We start from the raw sequence: 20,257 nt of genomic DNA, 5'->3' as shown, positions 1-20,257 counted from the left end.
GATAACTGAAAGGCACAAAATATAGCCTACCACTGGGATGTAGCAGCAGTATAATTTAAGTAGTATTTAACAAATCACTTAAATAAAGTACTTCAAAACTGTAGCCTACTTAAGTACATGAATAAAGTACTATAGTTGTGTTTCACCACTGGCTATAGTGGGTGTAGAAAATAAAGTAGGTCCAAGTCAGAAGAACAATTTTGAGGTAGGCTACTTGTATTAAAAAAAAAAAGTTTTCTAGTTTTTTTATATATAAAAAATAAAAACAAATAATAATAATAATAATTATTATTATTGTTATAACAGATAAACCAATGTAGCAAGAAAAAATAACTGATAACAACTGTAGAAATAAAACAGAAATGTGTAAAAACAGTAAAAACAAGTGTAAATTTAAATTATCATTAATAATGATGATTATAATAATTATACTAATAACAACAACAACGAAAATAAACCAATGCTGCGGGGAAAATAAATAGAAATGTGTAAAACCAGCAATAAATACTATTAAAAAAATACAGACATATATAATACATGAATAAATGGAAAGAAATATATATCTAAATAAGATAATAATATTCACAATGACAAACATTACTAGAAAAAATATTCCTAAAGAGTAACAGAGTTTTTTTTTTTACATCACGTATAAATACTACTCTCACCGCTGGCTCTCTCGCCACCGCCTCCCTGTGCACCCGGCACCCTCCCCCTGTCTGTTGATATCACAGCCCGGAGAGGTTTGAATCCAGTCTCTGGCCCCAGCCGCCATGCTGAGCTGAGAGAGAGACAGAGACCAACCAAACTTTGTCACGCTGCTGCTGCACCGACCCTCATCTCCGTTCACACCGGCTCAAAGAGGAAAACTTCCCCACGGTGAGTAACAACATAGGTTTTTTACTGCAGTGCACAGTTGAGTCAGTGCTAGCTAAGTAGCGTCGGGACTTTCCTGTTTCAAATTGCTAAGTTATTTCAGCTCGTGCCCCGCTGCTCGTGCTCATGCGTGCTGTCGCGGACTCCAGGCTCAGCTGCACTTGTTGCACTGTAGCCCAAACCCCCCCACCGAGACACAAACGAAGAAAAATACATCGTTTTAACACTCTTTACTCTGCTTTTTAGACAGCGCCGAAAACTTTTAAATCACTTTCCCGCGACGCTTCAAAGTGCGGAGAAAAAAAAATAAGATGTTAACGGACGACTTGTTACGCCAAGAGTGCACGCAGTCGCTGTCACTGTCCTTGAAGCGCAAAATACCTCCTGAATATAATATTACGTGTTCAGCAGCCGTGCTCACACAAATCTTTTTAAAGATTAAACTCCCCTTGCACTTTCGAAATGCCATTCTGGCACTCAGAGGTCATTCAGGGGTTTCTCCCCTTGGCATGCATAAATCAAGGGTGCTCTTTCATTACAACAACAAAAGACTTTTTATTGATAGCACTGGAGCAAAAAAACATGTTGCCACAGTTTATATGAACAGTGGTCGGAGCATCCAGCTGCCATCAAACGAAATTAACCACTGCAGCATGCACTGCTGGGTCTCAAGATGTGTTTTGTAGCAGGCTGGAGGGTATGTTGTGCATGTTGTGCCTGGACAGGAGGGCAGTCCAGTGCAGCTGGGGCTCATCAGTGGATGATCATAAACCTTTCACCTGCATGCACGTTTAGTCTTAGCTGCTGTGGAGCTGTGTGGACCGGAGAGAGTAATAAGAGGTTATGGAGCTGCTCTCTGTCTCACCATTTGCCCTCTGGCCTGGCTAACCGAGGTCCTGCGTCTCTGTGTGATTGTCCTGGCTTCATGCAGTATAATTCAAACTACACCATCATCACTGTGGTTCGCCTCTTGACCTTCTTCAACCCTAAAATGAAGTTCAAGCTTTTAGCAGACTGGAGGAGATACACAGTACTTGTGTGTATTGCTTAGAGATGAAAAAAAGTGGATTAATTAGTTAATCAACAGTGAATTAATCTGAAGCAAAAATGCTGGACGTTTGGTGACTCAAGCTTCTCAAATGTGTGGCTGTTTTTCCATTTTATATTCCTTCACAGTAAACTTCAGTTCAGAATTCTTTTCATTTTCAATCAATCTGCTGATTACTTTCTCAATCAATGAAAGGTTTAGTCTCTAATAAGTCCAAAAATAGAGCCAAATGCCATTATGATTCTTGACACTTTTATATTTTCTCCAAAAAGCTGCTGAAAACCCAAAGATATTCAATTCACTGTCACATATTCACATTCCAGAACCTGTAGCCAGTGCATTTCTGCTTAGAAAACAAATATGTATAGAAATTTTATGTTAATGATTTAATTATTTAAAGGAATACTTCACCCCCTCCATGACCATTTGAATACTCGCCCAGTGTGACGTTGAATTCGTGAAGAATAAGTGTTTCTCTGGCATGCCTCCATGAAGAATCCAAAAACGGGAAAATTTTTGGATAAATTGTTTGACCACAGCAAAGCTATGTAAATGATGTTTATTTTTTTAAGTGTTAGTTCGGATTCACCAAAGTCATTCAATAACACAAATGAATGGAACCAGGCAGTGATAGACGAGCAGGTCCTGTGTTCATCGAAGTAAAATGAATCTTTTTGTCAATGGAGCCTGGCTTCAAAGAGAGCATAGGTAAGTTATACTCTTAGTTCAGTCTTAAATACTAGGATTTTAGCGTAAAAGCATGTGTTTGAGAAGCACTGAGCATACGATTGGATTATGTTGCATAATTTGTTTGAGAGTTTGTAGAACGACGCTTTTATATAGTTTTATTGTTGTTTAACGAGACCCCCTATGACTTCAATTCATTGTGAATTTTCTGTTTTCTGAAAATTTTCTTCATGAATCCAAGGTAACGGGGTGAGTAATTGATATACAGATGATCATGTGGGAGTATTTTTTTCTTCGCCTTATTGTTTCAGCTCTGAATCAATTATTTGCTTAAGCAATTTTTCAAGATAAATTGGCAAAGGTTTGACAATTACAGCTCCTCAAATGTGAGGATTTTTGCTTTTAGTAATAAACTGAGTATTTTGGGGTTTAGGACTGTGGTTAAGACATAAAAAAGCTATTTAAATACATCACTTTGGGCTTCAGAAAATTGTGATTGATATCGTTTATTGATAGAATAATCTACAAATGTATTTCTAATGAGAATAATCATTAGTTTCAGCCCTATTCCTAATAAACAGAAAACTCTGTAAACTTGCAGAGATGTCTTTCCCACATGCTCTTTAACATGATATATAGGCTCATTATGAGCCCATATATCAGAGTCGGAGTCATATGAGCTGCTCATATGATTGAGGGAATGAAGGCTCCTCACTTAAGAGTAAAGAAACACCGCTCACATTATATACAGGCTTGCATCGCATAAGCACTGTGGAATTTTTTTTAACATGCCAGCTATTTAGTTTCCCTTTAAATACAGCTGTTGTGTTTTCTAAATCTGTTTTCCACTGCTTCGTTAGCGACATTAGCCGCCCCTCCTCTCCCGCTCAGCGTCCCACCGAAATGCACAGGCTATGACATCCCTTCCCTCCTGGCCTCAATAAGTAATTCTTCTGCCTCATCGACTTTGATTCCACAGGTCCTCGGCTGGGTCGCATCAGGCATGGGGGCAGCCACCCGGATCTTGTCAATATGATGGGCTGGCTGGCGCATCAGTGGCACCCGGGCAAGCCAGAATCATGTCAGCCAGACCCTTAGGGGGGCCCGCAGAGTTAGCCAGAACAGGATATTGCTGTGTGATCATTCACCAGCAGCAGACAAATCATTAAACCAGTGGCTGCGTGCCGCTGAGAGGCTCAGGCATTTCTGTCTGTCACACTGACTTTCCCCTCAGGTTAGAGGTTGTGTTTACGTTGTGAGGCTGTCATTGGCTCTTGCATGATTGGGGATTGCCACTGGGAAGAAGGCTAAATACAGTATGTTGGATTGATTATTTTGTGCCAAAATAGATGTAAATCTTTTCCCCATTCTGTTTTCTCTCCTGTGCACAGTCTTGAAAATAGCCTTTCTTTTTGGAGACTTTCCCTTACCTGCTTTTTATGAGAGGAAATCTTTGCACACATGTTGCTTTCCGGGGACTTCCCATTTCAGAAAAGCAAATTAGTCTATTTTTAACACGTGTCTGTGTTTGATTTATTTAAATTCTTTTACTGTAGAACTATCTTTAAGTTTCTTTTTGTCTTTCTCCCACGTTTATTGGAAGCACAGGATTCACACTAAATGAAATTACACAGAACGCTTCTGCTTGTTAATGATAACCACACGTAAGCACGCAAACCCGTCTGTAGAGTCCACTTTTTTAAATCAATAATCAATTTAAGATGGGTGGGAAATGGGAAATTTAGTTGGGAACTGCGTGTCTGAATGAGAGCTTTGTTATAAACTTGAACTTTGTGCAGAAATGGCGCTTGTTTTGGATGTCAGGGGTTATTTACTTGGATGCCTTGTTTGGGTCTCAGACCAAGCCCTGGCTGTTTGTCAAATTTCTCTCTTGTAAAAAAAAAAAAAAAAGTTGGGAGCATTGAAATCCGTTCTTACTGGAGGGCATCCAACGTTACATATAGGAGCTCACATTAAGCACACTTACTGCGCTTGGGTGTTACTCTTCAGGTCCAAATGCAATTATTCGACCACCTCAAAAGAGACTTTTAAGGGACGTCACGTTTCTTCACATGCCTACAGTGAGCGACTGTCAAGTAATTGAATAAAGTCTTAATGGATTTCGGGGGTGACCATTCATGAGCCCTCAGAGGCTTTCTTCTCGGCCCGTCTGCTGGGTTTGGTCGTCAGCCAGTCTCCTCTGGTAGAAAAGGCTGAAATACCTGCAAATGGTCCAGGCAGTAGCCCTTCACCTCCTGCTGTGGAGGTCACTGTAAAAGGTGCTATGTCTTTGACACAGACACACACGACCCCGTTATTGTTCCCTCATGCTCATTTGCAATTCAATTAAAAGGAATCTGCTTACGGTTGAGTCAGAAAACTAGAATCGCTTGATAGGGACTGTTCATGTCTAAATTAAAAATCCATATTTTTCTTCTTAACTGTAATGGCGTTTATTGATCTGGATCAATATGGTGTGAGTTGCTGAATGCTGGAGATATCAGCCGCAGAGATGTCTGCTTTCTGTCCAGTGTAAGATTGCACCCAACTTGTGGTGCTCAAAGGGCCAAAGAATACTTCTAAAAAACTCAACAGCAATGTCCCTTTCCAGAAATCATGACCCAGTTACTCAAGATTATCCTCAGACCTTGTTGTGAGCAGTTTGTGATAAGAACTATTTTCTTTCTACCAAACTACTTTCGTCGACCATATAACTGCACAGAAGGAAGCGTGCATGTACTGCTAACTCACTTAGCACCAATGAAACGTGCAGCTCAGCCATGGAGGACCCTGATAATGCTCACATCTCTTGCTGTCAGGAGCCTCTCTTCCATGAGTGGATGCAAGCTTCCTTCTGAACAGTGATGTGGATGGTGGACAACAAGGTCTGTGGATTATCTTGAGTAACTGCGTCATTATTTCAGGAATTGCCGTTGAATTTTTCGAATGCATTTTTTTGTCCCTTCGAGCACCACAAGCCGAGTGCCAGACATCTTAATGAGCGACACTTGGCAATTCACACAACAATAATTTAGATTGGTAAATAGCACTGCAGGTATGAGGAAAAATATGGATTTCTGATTTTGGGTTGAAGTGTCTCTTTAATTCAAAAGGGTACACACTGCATGCTGAAAAGATGCACATGACAGCAATAGTGTCCTTTTGTAGGAAAAAAGGTAGGTGAGTTTGATGTATGACTTGCAGCAGCCTCATTGTTTTGGTCCTGCAGGAGCTAAAGGGCAGAGGTCAGGGGCCAGTCTGCAGTGCTCTGATGTTGAGGTGTGCTGTGTCGGCTCCAAGAAACAGACATCTGGGGCAACCCCCACCTCCTTTTCAAACACACACACAAACCTCCCCTGCCACACCCTTATAGTACCCCAACACCCCTCAGGCTGGAATAATTTCCTATTGGCAAACAGAGAGGCATCTGGCTTCATATCTGCCGCAGACAGTGGCATATGTAGACGCTTTATGTGTGCGCCCATGTGTTACTGGCCATGCATAATGCTTTGCTGCATTCCAGAGATGTCTCAGCAAAATTGTCTCATGATTGAACATTGGTTTTAAATCAGCCGATAGAAAGAAAAACTCTAAACGCTAAGCTTGGTTTCCTGTTTGGCTTTGTGTAGCGTGTTAGGTGACAAAGGTAAAGAACAGTACACACCCTGCAAAGCTCAGGCGCTGTAATTGTTTGCAACAGTTTTAGTATTAGTGTCAGTTGCATGAATGAAAACTGCTCAGGAACTCTTTGAACATTCCCAAGATGCTTCACCCAGAGCCATGACTCTTTTGCTGAGAGTGCAGGAAGCTTACTGATGCGTTGCTGCAGCACTATTGACAGCCTACTTGATGTTTTGAAAGCGTTGTGTTGCTGAGAGCAGGGAACTGGAAGGGAATGGAGCAGAGAGCTGGACTACATACAGTACATTCTGTTACTGTGGAGCATATCACTGTGTGACACAGCTCTATGGAGAGGGTGCTCACTGTCTTTGTGCAACTTTTGAGCAGCATTTGTTTATATGTGATAGTTTTGCATACAGACACTTGATTTGCAGTCAGCAGATTTTAATCACGTTCACTGTTATCAGCTTGTTGTCATTTATTGTTTGATTTGTTCAGTGTTTGCTTAGTGAAAACATTGATTCCAGTATCAACGATTCACTGCCGGAGGATGCAAACTGTTAAACTGAGTGTGTGTCTGAGTTGCAAGTTAATTAGGCAACACCTACCAAGTGATGCAGTATCCATTAAATAAATCATACCCGCTACAGTTCGAATGTTGAAACTTGTGTTGAAACTCTATTAGACTGTACAAGTGTGTTCTGGCTAGGTGTCTCTGATAAACTGGCAACTGAGTGTATATCACCCAGGGCTAAATACAGTGCTGAGAGAGGGAAGCAGCTGGATCTGCACTCCCCATTCACAAAAAAAGTCCCCACAACAATAGACACAGCCTCACAGATGCAGATGCACACTACTCTAACCTCAGCCCCCTCCCCCTGTCTTCCTTCCCCTCACCCACCACCCCAAATTCCCCCCCCCCCCCCCCAGCAATTGTGTGCATTGACGCTTTCCAGAGGCGCGATCTCTGCACTGTCGCTCTCCTCTGGCGAGCGGCGCTTGACTGCTGTGACAGTGGAAACCTGTGTGTTTTTGTTACAGGCTCAGACAGAGACAGTCTGCCACTGACAGAGTGAAACAGCCCTTTAATGCAAGCACTGTCTCTCCACCCTTTGCAGCCTCTTGTGCTCTTTTTTTTAAATCGTGCAAGATAGAGAGAGGCAGAGAGAGACCAAAGGAGGGAGTGACAGCAGAGAAGGAGCATGACCGGGGAGTAGAGAAAGGGAGGAGGTGACAGACTGCTCGTGCTGGATGATCATATTCTATTTTCTTTTGCATCTGTCATGCAAACCATTGCAGACTCTCCCAGTAATAACAGTGTGACTAAGGGCGGGTTGGAAGAGCCTCTCTTTCAGCGTTCTTCTCTGTCAACCTGCAGGATTGCTGCCACTCAGATTATGGTAAGATTCACGTCGCAAAACAGCTTGTGAGGACGCCTGCGAGTGTGTCGACTGCAGGCGTCTCACAATGTCAACACCTCTTTCCTCTGCCATAGCAACCAGATATGTTTTTATGCTTACTATGTGCAGTGGAGAAGGTCTCGGGTGCAGGGCATGCTATTTTTACTCAAATCGGGTTTGGAAGGTAAATAATTCAGTGATGGGTGGCATGTTTTCATGATGCAGTGAGTGGGACTCTGCAGTAAGCAAATACCCAAACATTTCTCCTAGATTTTCTGATTTTTTTCTTCACTTTTCTGATTTTACATTTGAAATGTTAAAGAAGAGAAGAGAGCAGTTTGCATTACCCTCACTGTTGTCTACTGTTTTGTTTACAGTGAAGCTGTGCACACACTGTATGGATGCAGCCCAATTTTAGCCCTGCATTGGTCAGCTCGAACCAATTTTAGAGTAGGGCCACATTTCTGCCAGATTCTTGTCAATTTCTGTTGTTTGGCAAGCAGTTGCAATGCCTGATTAACTATCAGATGGGTTTCTGGCATGTCAGAAATTCTGGTCTGCTGTCTCTTGGTGTGATGAGCAGATCCACAGTCCGATATCCCTCATGGCTGCAGCTCAAGAGATCCGTTCTAAACAGCATTGAGCGCATTTTAATATTTTTAACTGTAGTAGTATTTTACATGTTGTTGATCAAACTACAGTCTTGAGACTGCTGTGTTATTTAACTGAATTGAGACAGTAATATCTGCATCCTCCAGACATCTGCAGCTCTGCTTTTTTTTCTGATGGAATTGCACAAAGTAACACTGCGTTTCTCTCTTTTTGTCAACACTGAGGATACAGCCATCTTGTTTAAATAAACTTAATTGAAATTGAGGCCTGACAATATAATGTTATCATGATACTTTAGTAACAATACCATATCATTGCTTTTAAAACATATTCTGACATGCTAAGTAATGTGATATATCGCAATTTATTATGCTTTCCTCAACTTAAAATTATGATACCGAAGGAAAGTTTACAAAAGAGACAATTATTTTTATTGCAGCAAAATGTATCTCAGTAACCAACAAAGCATTTGATTTTATTTCAGTAGACTACTAAAGTTTAATCTATATATACAATATTAATAATTTATATGAACAAAAAATGTATACTTAGCATCTGGTTGATACAGTATTGCCACAGAAAATATTGCATTATTATGCTGTGTTAGTGTGATCAGCCAAGTCGTCAAACATCAATTGATCCGTACAATGTGAGCATAAATGTCACCTGTTCTTGCTGCCAGAAAGGCTGCTTTTAAATGTGTCATGTGAGTTAAAAGAACAATAAAATCTCACAGTGGCTGCCCAGCTTTAGCTGTGGAAACAGTTTGTCTGTCTTTGGCTGGCAGTTGTCAGGGGTTCATAAATCCCCCTTGAAAGAGGAAGGAGTGGCACTGTCCTCTTAACTTGGACATTTTAGATTTTCCTTTACCATGCCACATGTTTCTATAACTGGGCATTGAAACACTTTGATTAGGATGCTTGATTTAATTGTTTGTAAGAGTTGGGCTCAGATAGATCAAATCTAGCAATCATGTCTTTTCAAGTGCTATTGCTGCAAATCAAATAGTACTGTTCTTTTGCCTCTGGGTACATCTCTATCTCAACCATGCACACCTGGAAACCATTCTCTCTGTTGTCATTCACGTGGCTTATTTTTAAACTACTAGCTGCAGATTTCTTGCAACACAGTTTGGCTGTTGCTCACTGCATTCAGTATTTTGTTGAACGGCAGCATCATTGTTTGCGTGAGAAGGCAAGAGTTTAATTTTGGGCTTTGGGTAAGGAACTCCTGGAAAGGAAAGCAGGAAAGCACTGCATACATCATCAAGACAGCATGCATGGGTGAGCATGGGACATTTTTTCATACTCATACTTGGGTGGATTGCCACATTGTGCAAAAGCATGGACTCCTGCATATTTCAACAGTGCGGTAATGTATGGAAATGTCATTTGGAAATGGAGTTGTTGTGCTGAAATGCCACGACATTTCATCTATAGCATTCTTTTGGAAACACAACAAACAATTAACCCAAGAATCACCCCAAAATCATTCAATTTCACACCAGTGTGTCCAAATGTCTCCAAAGCAACATTGGAGTCTTTCCTCCTTAAAAAACATTTCCCATAAATGCAATGGCTGAGAGATGAGAGGAAATGGAATTGAATTGATTAGCAGAGATTACTTGGGTGTATACAGCTAATGCCCATTTCTGGACTGGAGACAGACACATGGACACAAATTCAATGAGCTGCCATTAGATGGGAACATAAGAGAGACAGACTGACAGGTAGACTAGAAGAGAGGTCTTGCAGTTCAGAGTTCAGGAGTGATGTATGGAAAAGTTGAAAGGAAAGCAGGGTGAAGGAGGCACTATTGAGCCAAGATCCCCTCACAGACAGCCTGCCGCTGGCTGTCTCTGAGGCTGGTGGCTGTCTGTCTGGCTTTGGGGCTGATAGGATTGGGTGGGGTTTACCCTCACTCTGCTGTCTCCCTCCAGTTGTAGCTGGCAGCCATAAAACCATTAAGTCGTCTTTGGTTAATCAGTGGATTATTAACTGAAATAGACATATTTTTGAGGTAAAACATGATTTAAAAAGCTTTCCTTTTCTGCCTCAGGTCTATTCTGTGGACTGGACTGTCTGTGAATTGGTATCTAACCTTTATCTTCTTATGGAGCATAAATCCCACTCTGGCAGGTCACAATCTGTGTAATACCAGAGCGTTAACACATAAACGGGTATAATCTATGAATCTAACTTGCTACTATCGTAATCTCTTAAAGGCAGATAAACTGAAGAGCTAATACCAGGTTTTGGAGGTTGCTCATCAGCCAGCAGGGCACAGGATGCGCCTCAGCTCATCACCTCATTAAAATTTCAAAATCTGAATGCTGGCAGGGACCAGCTGCTGATTTATGTGCATTCTCAAATATGCATCATTATCTTAGGTGTGTTTATAGATATGACATCCTCTTTAATGTTCTTTTTATTAGTGATGATTTATGGGTTATGCAAGCTTTGACGCTGGAGATAAACTAGCTGCACTGATCCAAAATTGTCATCATTGCCTCCCAGACACACAATGCATTCTTCATCTGTGATCATACTGTCTGCTGGCTGCCCAGAGGATTTCTTGGTGCACTCTATTTATGCTAAGCTAGCTGGCTGGGTGGCTGCCTTGGTAACTATGGTAACAGTATCCCCCAGAAAGTTGAAGAGACCAGGGCTTGCTAGGCTAATTGTGAGCAAGTGAAGCGTGTCTGCAAAGTTAGCTGTAGTCCCAGCAGCCTGGACGATGGCCTGTTCAGGGGATTGTATGCAGCAGCCATCATGATAGAAGTGATCTGCTCAAAGAGTGTGTTTTATTAAGTATTTGTTTCTCATCAGAGGGCACTGAATCATCTAGCTACTTGACTTACATACTTAAAGACCAAAATAATATACATAATAAATGATAAGAAGACATAAACTTGGAGATAAATCACTATTAGAAACACTTTTACTAATTTGGAGCATATTATACTATTACTGTTACACTGCTGTTATACTTGTTATGATCATTTATCAACCTGCTTTATAATTTTTTTGTATTGATAACTGTTCATACACAGTTGTAGGTCAATTGACAGAAGATTAATTGGCTATTTTGTATAATTGATTCATTGTTTCATTCATCTGCAAGGCAAAAATGGCAAACATTTGGTTTGTACTTATCAGATGGGAGGATTTGAAAATAAAGCCTTAAATAATGTCCCTATCAAGTTAAAGATGTTTATTATGATATTATTTATTATCAGAGGTACAATTGCAAAATAGGGTGAGAGTTGTCTTGCCTTTAAGCTGGCAGCAGAGGAAACCAGCAGGATGGGACAGATGTGACACTTTGACAATGTGTTATGTGTTCAACCCAATGCAGGAAGATATAAAAAGCAGTTAGCAGCAGTTTGCAGCTAACTCGAACAAGAGGAACAGTGGAGGAAAATGTCCACAAATTTGGGAAACAATAAGGTGGTAAATGATTGCTATTGCCATGTTATAACATCATTATTTTTTAGAAAAGTGCTGCTGACGCATTTGTCATGTGTCCCACTGGAGGCAGGTGCTGTTGTGTCACGGCCATCACACCTCTTTCGCGTCAATGCAGACATAGTGTTTGGAAGCACACACTGTATGATGCCTCTGTTGTTTGTTTGTGTGAAAATCCAAAAGCGATAAGGAAGGGACTTCGTAGTGGCCCTATAGCGTGGCCCCTTTGTAAAATCACATCATCTGTTCTTGTCTGCCTACTGTAGGTGTTAATGATGAATGATTTTCTTGAAACTAATGGGTTTTTTTTTGCCCCTCTCTTGTAGACTGGTGTTGTGTCATTTGCCCCGGGCCTCTCCCTCAACCATTTCCAACTGTGTGAAGAAAAGTGAAAAGGAGTTTTAATGAATCAGTATTCGCTAGCCGACGCCATGACAGACAAGTAAGTGGTTTATCTTTTTCTCAAAAGTGTGGTTTGTGTAAAGATCCCACTGTACTCTGTGTCCCTTTTGTGTAGTGTGAAGTAAGATGATGATGTTGTCTCTTGTGATTACACTTCTCTCACTCTGCACAAGATTGTCTCCTGGAAGTGTTTGTGTGAGTGTGTTTTCAGCGCAGGAGTGGAGGAGAATCGGGGGGTTCTGGCAGCACAGAGAGAAGTGTGTTGTGTTGGGGGGTTGGTATAAAGACAGTCTGTTTTGCCCCCGAAGACGTATGACATTTGCATCAGGGCTGATTTGCATTCTCGTTCACTGTGCTGGTATGTTGCTGCTGTTAGTTGGTCTTTATTTCACTGACAAAACACTGACGTTTAAAGGGTTTAGAGCCTTCGCTGTTCTACCTCTTCCTTTGCTCCTTCTATGTTCGCCCCCTTTTTCCCTTTTTCGTGGTTTCTTCTTCCCTCTTTTCATTTTGGACCCCTTCTCTGAGCTCCCTATCTCTTTTCTCTCTTTGTCTCCTTTGTAAACTTTGCTTTTGTCTCTCACGCCGGTGTTTGTTGGATTTGATCTACATAGAGAGTACGGAGAATTTGGGTGCAGTAAGCAAAATAATCCGCTGTCAGCATTCATAATAAGCGGAATAAGTGGTGTGGGCCAGTCAGCTGAAAGGGATAGCCGCAAAACACACGGCAAAGGCCCAACAAGGCCAGGCCTATTATGTGCTTGAGTTACAGCAAATGAAAGGGGCAGTTTAAAAAAAAAAAAAAAAAAAGTTCAGCCGGCAACAAAACAAAAGAAACAGGTTGTTTTCAGAAAACTTTGATGAATCGTGGTGATGATGGATGCATGTGCCGGAAGAGGCGTGCATACAGTAAAGGATGAGGTTGATGTGATTCAGTGTTTGTAAGCACTTAGTCAACTTCCGGCATCTTTCCACTTATTACTAATGCACCTGTTTACCCTTTTGAGAGAAAGAGACAACAGGGGGAAATGTGGTGAGTCACTCAGATTTCCTAGGCAACAGGCCTCAGGGTAGCTCCCCCCGGCTAACACCAGTACAATAATGTCACTATAAAATATCTTAGTTGGTTAGTAGAGCCGGATAATGCTATATTTGCCCAGTGGGGAATTTCTCTTGCAAATTAGAAGGTTGTACCACTTAAGACATTCCCTTAAGAGCATGCTTTGCCATTTTTGCAGAGCCAGACATTTAGGCTTTGGAAATTTTTAAGTGTTTTGGATGCAGCATAAAAGGCAAGCAAGAAAAAGATGTTCTTGGAAGCTTTATTTTGCAAACAAGACACAGCAGTATTTTTTTTTAATAAGGCTCTGCTGGAGCAAGGCGAAGTGAAGTGAAGGCTGGGTAAGTAAGTGATGATGTTGTTGACAAGCTGTCCGGTCGGATGAAAGGTATCCGGGCAACCAGAAAGGGGCAAAAAGGGGTGGGGGTGGCGGTTTATTGTGCGCTAGATGCTAGTCCATGTTGTAGGATGATTGTTCCTAGGGGAAGAATGATAAATGTTACGCCAAAAGGAAGTGAGGGGAAAAGTTGGAGGACGTGCCCCCCGACGGTGACGGTGAACAAAGCCTCCCTCAACATGGAGCTACTTAAGATTCATACAAAGGCTGAAGAAGACGGCTACTTATTTTCTCTCTTTTTCACACACACACACACACACACACACACACACAAATACACGTAAATGCCTCTAATTTCTTTTCTCTAGCTCACTCATGAGCAAACATTTACACATAGCGGGATATCAGTGGACATTCCTGTAGATATGTGCATTCCAACTGGGGTTCCCAGATACACGCCAGCCTGCAGACGCATCTAAAACAAATGAAATGGTTTGCACTCACAATTGTGACACTGGGAGTTTTTTTTTCTGTTATCCAGTGGTGGAATGCAAGTGAGTACATTTATTCAAGTACTGTAAGCACAAGTTTGAGGTAATTGTACTTAATTTGAGTATTTTCTTTTCATGCAACTTTATACTTTTACTCCACTACATCTCAGATTAAATATTGAACTTTTTACTTACTTTTTACTCTTTACTTACTCCATTTATCTGACAGCTTTAGATAGTTTGCAATAAAGATTTTTGCATAAAAAATGCAAGAGTTCATAAAATATGTTTTGTTAAAAATAAATGAAATTACCACACTTTATACAAGTACAGCTGAAATAAGCAGTTGATTAATCAATTACCTGATTGTCAGAAAATTAATTGGCAACTATTCTGACAAGCATTTAAGTCATTTTAAATTTTTAAATTTTGAAAAACTTTTTTTATTTTTCAAATTTTTAGGTTTTGGGTGTGTTTTTCCTATTTTTTATCTTTTGTTTGGCGGGAGGGGGTATTGTTTTTTCAACAATTTTCAATATAATTTTGAGGTTTTGGATGTTATTTTCTTTCTTTTAACAATTTTCTATTTTTGAGGTGTTTTTCTTATTTCTCTGTACTGGATACTTTTAGCTTTCATACTTGTTCCGGATTATGCTTACTTTTACTTAAGTAACATTTTCAATGTTTGAATTGAATACTTTGTCCACCATTGCTGTTATCAGTGCAGATGTTGCTTTTGATGAAGGAGCTGATAATCCAGCTGCAAATGTGCCCTCGCATCTCCAAAAAAATGAACATGTTTCAATTGCGGGATTTTAAGTTCAACCTCCTATTGTACCAGGATGCACTGGGATGAGGAAAGTTTCTAAAGCCAGATTTGCTCCGTAGTGCTTGTAGACAGGGATTCTTTCTGTTGAAATTCAAGCCCGCACTAATCCTCTTCAACACACTGCTTTGTGTGTGTATTTGTGTGTGAAAGTACAGAGTCCATGCACCCTCCATCCAGGATTTGGATGAACTGGAATTTCACCCAGTTGTTGTGTTATTTTGCTTCTTTCAAAACGGTTTGCAGCAGGGTTCACCATGTTGCATCATGTATGAAAGTAGGACAGAAAGACAATATCTTAAATGCACAAAGGGAATGCAGTCATTTGTCAAATGAAAAACATGTTATTTTGTTAAACACATTTGCAAGTGTAAGCTGTGCGTGCCTCTGTTCACTGGGGGAAAACACAAATAGGAAAGAAAGATGTGATGTTCCATAAGCCCTCAAACCATACTCATGTTTCTTTATGTAACGGCTCCATTCTTGTTTTCCATACGGAGAATCCTCCTACTCATCTCTCCTCGCTCTTCTCTTTGTCCTCTCTTTTCAACCGCTGTATGAATTTGCACGCTTGAATATCCTCTCTCATAGCAAACCCTGTTTTCTCTCTCTTCCTCTGTCCCTCTCGTCTTCCTTCCCTCCCCCACCTGTGGTGGAGCATGCTGACAGCCCTGTCAGAGACTTGGGATGTTTATAGATAGATAGTAAGGGTGGCTGCACAGAGTGTGTGTGTGTGTGTGTGTGTGTGTGTGTGTGTGTGTGTGTGTGTGTGTGTGTGTGTGTGTGTGTGTGTGTGTGTGTGTGTGTTTGTGTGAGTGTGTGTAGGGGTGTGTGTGTGAGTGGATGTGTGTGTGTGTGTGTGCGTGTGTGTAGGGGGCTTTTACTGGAATGACCACACTGACATAGAGAAGGGAGGCCTTTTCCCAGTCTACTGTATATCTGTTTGCTTTGTGTGTGCGTGTGTGTGTGTGTGTGTGTGTGTGTGTGTGTGTGTGTATTGATCTCAGTCTCAGGGGACGAAGGATTCAAAACCACCATCAGAAGCTGGTTAAAAGCATTTTTTTAAACTGTCACTTAAACAAAACTGCAACATGTATTCTGGTTAGAAACCCATTAAAGTGTCTGATCAAAAGTTGCACTCTTGATAGTAACGACACTGAAGACAGAATTGTAGGATTTGTCAGGAGTACATGTAAAAAGACTGCTCTTACTTGTGCAGTTCAGTCTGCGGACGGTTTATTTTAGATTGATTATTGATTTTTCCCTACTGTCCACTAAGTACCTAAACAGTCTTTTTTTTTTTTAAAAAAAAAAAAAAGGTTTTTGTTTTGAACTGCATCACCATGCAGCAACAACTAGGGTTGTCCCGATCAAGTTTTTTGCCCCTGATCCCAATTAGAGTCATTTGATATTGAGTATCTTCTGATACCAAGTCCCGATCCAATACTTGTATTTACTTGGATAATACAGCTGCACAGTGCACACTTCAAGTATTTTAAAATTATTAAAATCTATTCAGTGTAGATGCTTGACAGTTTAATAGTTCTGCAATGCAGTACAAGAAAAATGTCTGTCTGCATTCAGACAGTGCCTTTAAGGTTTTTATTTTATTTTTTACAAAATAAGTAATAAGTAAACAAACTAAAAATAATTTAATATGGCTCTGATCACAATTTAACTTAGTGCAGCATTTGTTTTTTTCAACAAAATAACAAAGTAAACAGAGTAAAGTGTCTTTAGAAATAGCTCTCAAATCCACTCGGTGTAGCATTGTAATAAAAGTTCAGAACACTATAAATGAATAATATAATAATAATTATAATAATGATAATATAATCACAGTTCCACTTCACAGTAGTGTTGTAGCTGAACTGAAACATTCTCAGTCACAACGAATTATCTGCAGTTCCACTTATTACAGCATTACAGTAACTAATTTACTAAAAAATCAACAGAAAAAAATTCAATTCCACTTGAAGTGGCATTGCAGCAAGGAAAAAAATCAGTTTCTATATAATGGAGTATTACAATAAAACCTGAATATCTGCTGTAAATCGTGCTCTGCGTGCACAACACTTGTGTGACAGCGGATGTAAACAAAGGATCGGGCGGGGTACATGCTCAAAATAACCAATAATAATAATAACAAAATAATCATCAGTTAAAAAATGCATTGATCGGGCCTGATACCGATCTGTCCGATCCAATCGGGACACCCCGACTTTAAGAACATAAAAAAAGATGAGCACTAGTAGCTGAGAGGTTTTCAGCCCATGCCACATAACCGCAACACCCCGTCCCACTGACTCCCGCCTTTAGATCTTTGTTTCATGTCATACCCGTCTCTCTCCCCCCTGTCTGTGTCGTCACTGTCATCTCTCAAATAAAAGCAGAAATGTAAACTAATCTTAGAGATTAGCCCCCCCCAAAAAAACAAAAGTGCAAATTATAGGCTCGGAGTGAAAAATCAGTTGTCATGGTTAAGCAAGCTCAATCATCCGTCCTGTCAGTATGTTTACCATAGGCTGGGTTTCTGAAGTAGGGCCTTTTAATAAATTTGTTCTGGCTTCAAGAGTCTTCAAAAGGCCAGCTTTGCTCTTTCCTCATTCAAGTCCACTCATCAATTAAAAAAACCCAGACCCCTGACATTCACACTTCCTCTCCGTGCCCTCTCCAGACCGCTGTGTCACCAAGGGCGTGGTTTTGGGGGGCACGGCTGGGCTTGCACCCGAGCTCGACACCCACTCAGGACGTTCTGAATTGAGACATGTGAAGGCGTGGTGTCACCAGTGTCACTGGGATTCGTGGGTGCATAGTAAAAAGTCTGTATCAGCTGTCACAGGGTTTTGTGGGAGCCGAGGGAAGCCAAGTCAAAGTGCTTCCTAAGGATGTCGAGGGGGATGCACCCTTTGGCCTACAGCTCATCAATCTTACACAACTGTCATCTTCTCCCGGTGCTCCATTGATGCGGTCAGAGGAGGGCGAGAGGCAGGGACTCACTGCTTCGTCTTGTATTTGTGCTTGCTTGCATACATGTTTTTTTTGTCTTTCAGTAACAAAGTGACAGGAGAATGGGAGAGTCTGGAGGAAGATAGAAAAACACAGGGGGATGTTTTGTGCTTAAAGTGGCCACACACTGCAACCATCAGGCATGGCACTTGACCTTGAGTAACCATCCCGAAACTGATAGTAACAATGAAACTGATCAGTAGTAACATGCTATTAATTACAGTCAGTTAAAATCAATATTTGTTGACATTAATGCAATAAGCAATCTTAATACGGATAAATATTCCAAACCACAAGTGACTGCAGGATGCTGTGGTCATTTATACATGTGAAACCAGAGGAAGATGGCAGATAATGTAAATATGATCCGTTGTAAGTGAACTGTCTGTGTTCGTAGTCTGGTGTGTATCATCTCTGCTTACCATAATCTGATTATTCTTTTATACAGTAGAGCGGTGCTGGAGGGGAGGGGGTGCATTACAGTAGATTTACCCCACCAAGCAAATGCTAATGAGGCTGCATATTTGGGTTCATTTGGGTGACCTGGATTCAGTTGTCTGGAAGATTTGTCTCCTGGTAGTATTTGTTGCTTTGTCAGCAACATCCATTGTGACATCTTTAGTCTGCTTTTTTTTTTTTTTTATTCTACTGACTTTTGTTATCTTCATTATTTAAAGATTAAGTGTTTTTAAGGGTGTAGAGATACAAAGTCATTGATTTCCTGTTAAAAGTACCAATACAAATTAACCATGAGTCCCAAAGTGAACTATAGTCAAGGAAAAGTAAATATGTAAGCTCATGTTTTCCCCTCAGACTGAGTTGGATTGTATTGGACTGTGGGAATAAAGCTTGTGTACTTGTGCAGGGAGAATGTATTCAGCCTTGTTGTAAAGGTTTTCATTTTGCTCAAGGAAGCAGTCTGAGGGAACAGACTGGAAAGTTTTTGTGAATGGAGGCTCAACCATCTGTCACAATGGCAATAAGAAGATTTCTACTTGACGCTCCCTTTGACTTATAAAATCTTGTTTTCGTGCACCAAAAAGAAAGAATTTTCCAGCTGACCGTTCGGTTACTGCTGATGCAGATTATTCCCTGAAGTCTTTGTTCTCATCTTGATTCATTAGGGATGCACAGCTCCAGTGCTGATGCTGTGCAAAATTTTAAACGCCCTGAAAACCTCTCCTCTCAATGAGCAATGTGGTCGAACATGAAAACACAGTTTTCAAGTGAAAGCTTTTTTAGTAACAGTCCTACAGTAATGATCCAGATAAGATGAGTTTTTGAATGTTATAATCATAGTAGATAATATCTAGGGATGTTTCTATCCAATCTTGTTGTATGGCTTAAATGATGGCGATGTCAGCTGGTCAACTGGTGAACCCTAACATTTCAACTTGTGCCATCAACAGATTAGAAGAATATAATATGACTAATTTCCTCCTCATTTCAATGCAACACAGGGTAAATGACTAATATACTTACCCTGTGTTGCATTGAAATCATTTGGAAAAAGTTGTTTTTCTTATATGCCTTCACAGTGAACGAAGCATCCTAAAACAGAGAAAATTTCTTTATGAATTGAAGCCATTGGGGTCCACAATTAACAACAGCAAAACTGTACCAAAACATCAATTAATTAATCGTTGATTTACTCTCACTCAACTCGTGCAGCATAATCCAAGTCTTGTTTATCTAGTTATATGCTCAGACAGCCCTTTCTAACAGGGAAGTGGTTGGAAAGGGAAACTTATCTATGCTCTCTTCAAATCACATTCTATTGACAAAAACGGTAATCTCTCTCTTCCACTCTTACTGTCTATCTTGCAGTGCATGCCCACCATATGTGACTACAGACAACCAAAATTCGCTCTCATTGTGTACTGGAGGCAAGTGATTCACTGCACAAAGTATGCTGGAATACCTGCAATGCAGACCCAGCTGGCAGCGTGATGAGAGGGCATGACAATTTGAAAAATTTAAACGGTGCTCACATCAAGACAACCAATCAAACTGTAGCCACAAGGGACTGACAGGGCAGGGCGGACGAATTGGTCACCTACACTGGCTGTTCACAGTAAATCTGTCCTATCAATAAAGGCAAAAAATAAAAATAAAATAATAGTAATAATTCACAAAATAAAAACAAACTGCAGATTAATTAATTTATGGATTTTTTTTTAGATACAGACTTAATAGAAATACTTTTGCAAGTAAAATTTTCGGGGGTTTAAAGACAAACTTAATGACTAGTAGGACCTACAGTGGAAAAGATAAAAGTTTCAAAACATAAAAACTCACTTGATCAAAGTAAGAAATGTGTGAAAATTTGTTTTAGCCAATACAAAATGCAACATTTAACCGTATTTCACTATCGAACCGATAATCTTCTAAATTGTGCAGCATGTTCTCAGAATAAAAGTT

The 20,257-nt window shown here is 40.4% G+C and overlaps 1 protein-coding gene across 5 annotated transcripts in view; it reads left to right on the top strand.

Moving 5' to 3' along the window:
- The first annotated feature begins 695 nt into the window (after nucleotides 1-695).
- The window catches only part of sema4d (sema domain, immunoglobulin domain (Ig), transmembrane domain (TM) and short cytoplasmic domain, (semaphorin) 4D), a 46,781-nt gene continuing 27,219 nt past the window's right edge, over nucleotides 696-20,257 (top strand). For 3 of the 5 annotated variants that reach the window (XM_088070784.1, XM_042509029.2, XM_088070786.1), the window contains exons 1-2: nucleotides 696-879; nucleotides 12,038-12,153. In XM_088070784.1, coding sequence (XP_087926910.1) covers nucleotides 12,116-12,153 — 38 coding nt within the window. In that variant the 5' untranslated portion in view covers nucleotides 696-879; nucleotides 12,038-12,115. Of the gene's footprint in view, nucleotides 880-7,338; nucleotides 7,633-12,037; nucleotides 12,154-20,257 lie in introns of those variants that run through there. The other 2 variants (XM_088070785.1, XM_042509030.2) reach the window with 2 other exon arrangements.

Source organism: Plectropomus leopardus, chromosome 20 (genome assembly GCF_026936395.1).
Source record: "Plectropomus leopardus strain MGB_pleo_1.0 chromosome 20, ASM2693639v1, whole genome shotgun sequence".
Taxonomy (NCBI): domain Eukaryota; kingdom Metazoa; phylum Chordata; class Actinopteri; order Perciformes; family Serranidae; genus Plectropomus; species Plectropomus leopardus.
The sequence above is the reverse complement of the archived record's forward strand: the minus strand, read 5'-3'. Positions and strand labels throughout refer to the sequence as shown.